The 3,296-nt window shown below is 42.1% G+C and overlaps 1 protein-coding gene across 3 annotated transcripts in view; it reads left to right on the top strand.

Annotated features, from left to right (window-relative positions):
• Positions 1 to 3,296, top strand: part of XRCC6 (X-ray repair cross complementing 6) — a 29,050-nt gene that overhangs the window by 13,115 nt on the left and 12,639 nt on the right. For all 3 annotated transcript variants that reach the window (XM_007453964.1, XM_007453966.1, XM_007453965.1), the window contains 3 exons: positions 148 to 334; positions 2,162 to 2,330; positions 3,057 to 3,218. In XM_007453964.1, the coding sequence (XP_007454026.1) occupies positions 148 to 334; positions 2,162 to 2,330; positions 3,057 to 3,218 (518 nt within the window). The remainder of the gene's footprint in view (positions 1 to 147; positions 335 to 2,161; positions 2,331 to 3,056; positions 3,219 to 3,296) is intronic.

Here is a 3,296-nt window from a genome sequence, read left to right as displayed (position 1 = left end):
AAAAAAAAAAAAAGCTTTATATTTGTATTCGAAAAGCTTAGGTTATTGGAGAGAATAAAACAAATCAGGGCTTGGGTGCCATGAATGACTTTTAGATAGGAAAATATACTCTTTCTGTCCAAATTAAAAAATTTTTCTCTCCTTCAGGTTGAAGCTTAAGCTCAACAAAGATGTAGCGCTCACTGTTGGCATTTATAATATGGTCCAGAAGGCTCTCAAACCTTCTCCAGTGAGGCTTTATCGGGAAACAAATGAACCAGTGAAAACCAAGACCCGGACATTTAATGTAAATACAGGCAGTTTGCTTTTGCCTAGCGACACCAAGAGGGCCCAGGTAGGTCTCTGCCTTCTTACTGAATTTTGTCCTGTTGAAGAATTAACAGGGAGGGGGAGACATGATCAGCCTAACTAGTTAAATAACTTTCATGTGCGCATCTTTCTAGCCAAGCTGTTGTCATTACCCTTTGGAATATGGCATCTAGATCAGTAATACCTTGGGAGCTAGAAAGTTAGAGCCAGTATTTGGAAGAGGTGTCAGTGAAAACTTCAGCCCTCAATCAGCCAGCACATGCTACTCTGAGTCTTAACAGTCTAATTCCAGTACAGTGGCAGAAATTGTTTTATAGTTAACTAGGGAGATGAGCTAGGGTAAGAAAATGTGTTAGGTGTGAAGTGCTCTCGTTTTAGGGAGAGATTTTTTTTTTTTCTTGCCAAACTAACCAGTTTTTCCTTTGCCTTGAAAAGATACCCCCATGCCTTTCTTTTTTTTTTTTTTTTTTTGGCGGTACGCGGGCCTCTCACCATTGTGGCCTCTCCCGCCGCGGAGCACAGGCTCTGGAAGCGCAGGCTCAGCGGCCATGGCTTACAGGCCCAGCCGCTCCGCGGCATGTGGGATCCTCCTGGACCCGGGCACGACCCCGTGTCCCCTGCATCGGCAGGCGGACTCTCAACCACTGCGCCACCAGGGAAGCCCCCCTCATGCCTTTCTTAATCTGAAAGACAGACTAAGGATGCAGAACATTATCTCTCCTCATCCTCTCATCTTTGTTCAATCTATAGAAGGATTTTTTTAAATTAGTTGATTTACAATATTGTGTTAATTCCTGCTGTACAGCAAAGTGATTCTGTTATACATATATATACATTATAAAATATTCTTTTCCATATGGTTTATCTCAGGATATTGAATGTAGTTCCCTATAGAAGGATTTGATATCTGAAATTAAAATCAAGTGAGTCATCCTTCCTTTTTAGTTATGCAAAACGTGGGAGAGCGATTTTGCCTAAGTTCAGGACCTAGAAGGATCAACTAGGTGACTAAAATTAAATATTATTTTGATTCAATCCTTGAGATGTCTTTTGGAGCACAAATTTCAGGCCAGAGTGTCTTGCCCTACTTTTCAGGAGGAGAAGACGACAAGAAATTTCTCCTTCCATTTTGGAAGTAGCTAGTTTTCCATGTTGGTTTATTCATAGGCAGTAGCTCTTCCGGTTACTAAGTTTCTTTCTTGATTAACTGTGCCTACAAAAAGTCTTAAGGGCCCTGTTTTTGTTTATAAAACCCAAATTTGACCTTTACTAATTTCTGGTACTAATCACATATTTAGGATCAAAATGCAAATGTTAAAGTTTGGAGGTAGTATGTGTGTGTGTGTGTGTGTGCGTGTGAGCCTCCTACACTGAGACCTAGCACAGTACCTGACGTTGGTCCTCTCACTAAGCAGGTAAGGTTTGAGCATCCTTTGTGTGTCAGGGATGATGCTGAGGGTTTAGTACACATTAAATGAGGGAAGGAACAAATGCCTGAAGAGCATGGCCTTTAGCACCAGACAGATGTGGGTGGTACAGTTCAAAGCCCAATTCGGTTGTATACTCTGGAGCAAGTTACTAACTATAGAGCCTCAGTTCACTCATCTGTAAAACAGAGTTTTTAACATTTACTGCCTAGGATTGTTACAGATGATAAACTGGGTGGCAAAAGTAAAGTGCCTGGCTGGCACTCAATACATGTTAATTGCTGTTGATAGGAGGAAGATGCCTCTGATGAGCCCTCTTCCTGCTCCTTAGAAGAAAGCTGATTTTAACTTGCTAGTGTCATATGGCAACCATTCGCATCTCTGTGTAGCCTCGCTATGTGGCCCTCGTTGTTCCCCTTCTATAGACCTATGGGAGTCGTCAGATTGTATTAGAGAAAGAGGAAACAGAAGAGCTTAAACGGTTTGATGAACCAGGTTTGATTCTCATCGGTTTCAAGCCCTTGATAATGCTGAAGAAGCACCATTACCTGAGGCCCTCCCTGTTCGTGTACCCCGAGGAGTCCCTGATAAATGGTAAGGGGCATAAACCAAGGATAAACGAATACGCAACGCAGAAGGCAATTTACTGAGCAGCATTCCTAAATGGCTGCTGCTGGAAACTATATAGGATGTATTACTGGGTATTTTGAAAGTGTTTCATGCTCAAATTTTGGAAACGTGGGACTAAACAAAGTTAAAGAGATTTCTTTAGGAACTATAATATACTGATAGCATTGTGAATATCCAGGAGGGGATATGGAATTAGCATATTTAAAACTTAGTTGCTATGAAATTCTTTCTTTGAGGCATCAGATAAAGAGTTCGGGAAAAACAAAAAAACAAACCTGGCTTCTTCCCTAGTGTTGCAATTAAGGATGATATGAACTTGGCCATTGGGTTTATTTGTGCTGTCCAGACCTGTATTCCTCTGTGCTATAGCTAATGAACCTCCCGGATCTGACCTGACTGGTTTTCATTAGCAACTAGGGCTTATGTCATTAGCCTAATGATAGTAAAAGTGAACTGACAGTAATAATTCACACCCCTAAATGGAGTATTTGAGGTGCCCTTTCCTTTCTCTTCCTTTCTATGCCTCTGCTACCCTCACTTTACCCTCACCTCTGGGTCCATCACCCCTGAGCTATCAAAGTATCATAAATGCTTTTAAGAAAATGTAAGAGAAACTGTAGGTTTATAATGTGGGCTAAGAAAGGACGAGACATCTTTAGGATATAGACCCCTGGGATGTTTGTTTTCCAGGGAGCTCAACCCTATTCAGTGCTCTACTCACCAAGTGTCTGGAGAAGGAGGTCATGGCAGTGTGCAGATACACACCCCGCCAGAATGTCCCCCCTTGTTTTGTGGCCTTGATGCCACAGGAAGAGGAGCTGGATGACCAGAAAATTCAGGTGACTCCCCCAGGTATGTGAAAGAGATAATTTCAGTGCTTCTGAACCTTGCTTAGCCTTGGAGTCATTCCTGGGATACCAACTCAGACCT

Source organism: Lipotes vexillifer, unplaced genomic scaffold (assembly GCF_000442215.2).
Source record: "Lipotes vexillifer unplaced genomic scaffold, Lipotes_vexillifer_v1.1 scaffold382, whole genome shotgun sequence".
In the NCBI taxonomy this organism is placed as follows: domain Eukaryota; kingdom Metazoa; phylum Chordata; class Mammalia; order Artiodactyla; family Lipotidae; genus Lipotes; species Lipotes vexillifer.
Note: the sequence above shows the minus strand (reverse complement) of the source record. Positions and strands in the feature narration are given on the sequence as shown.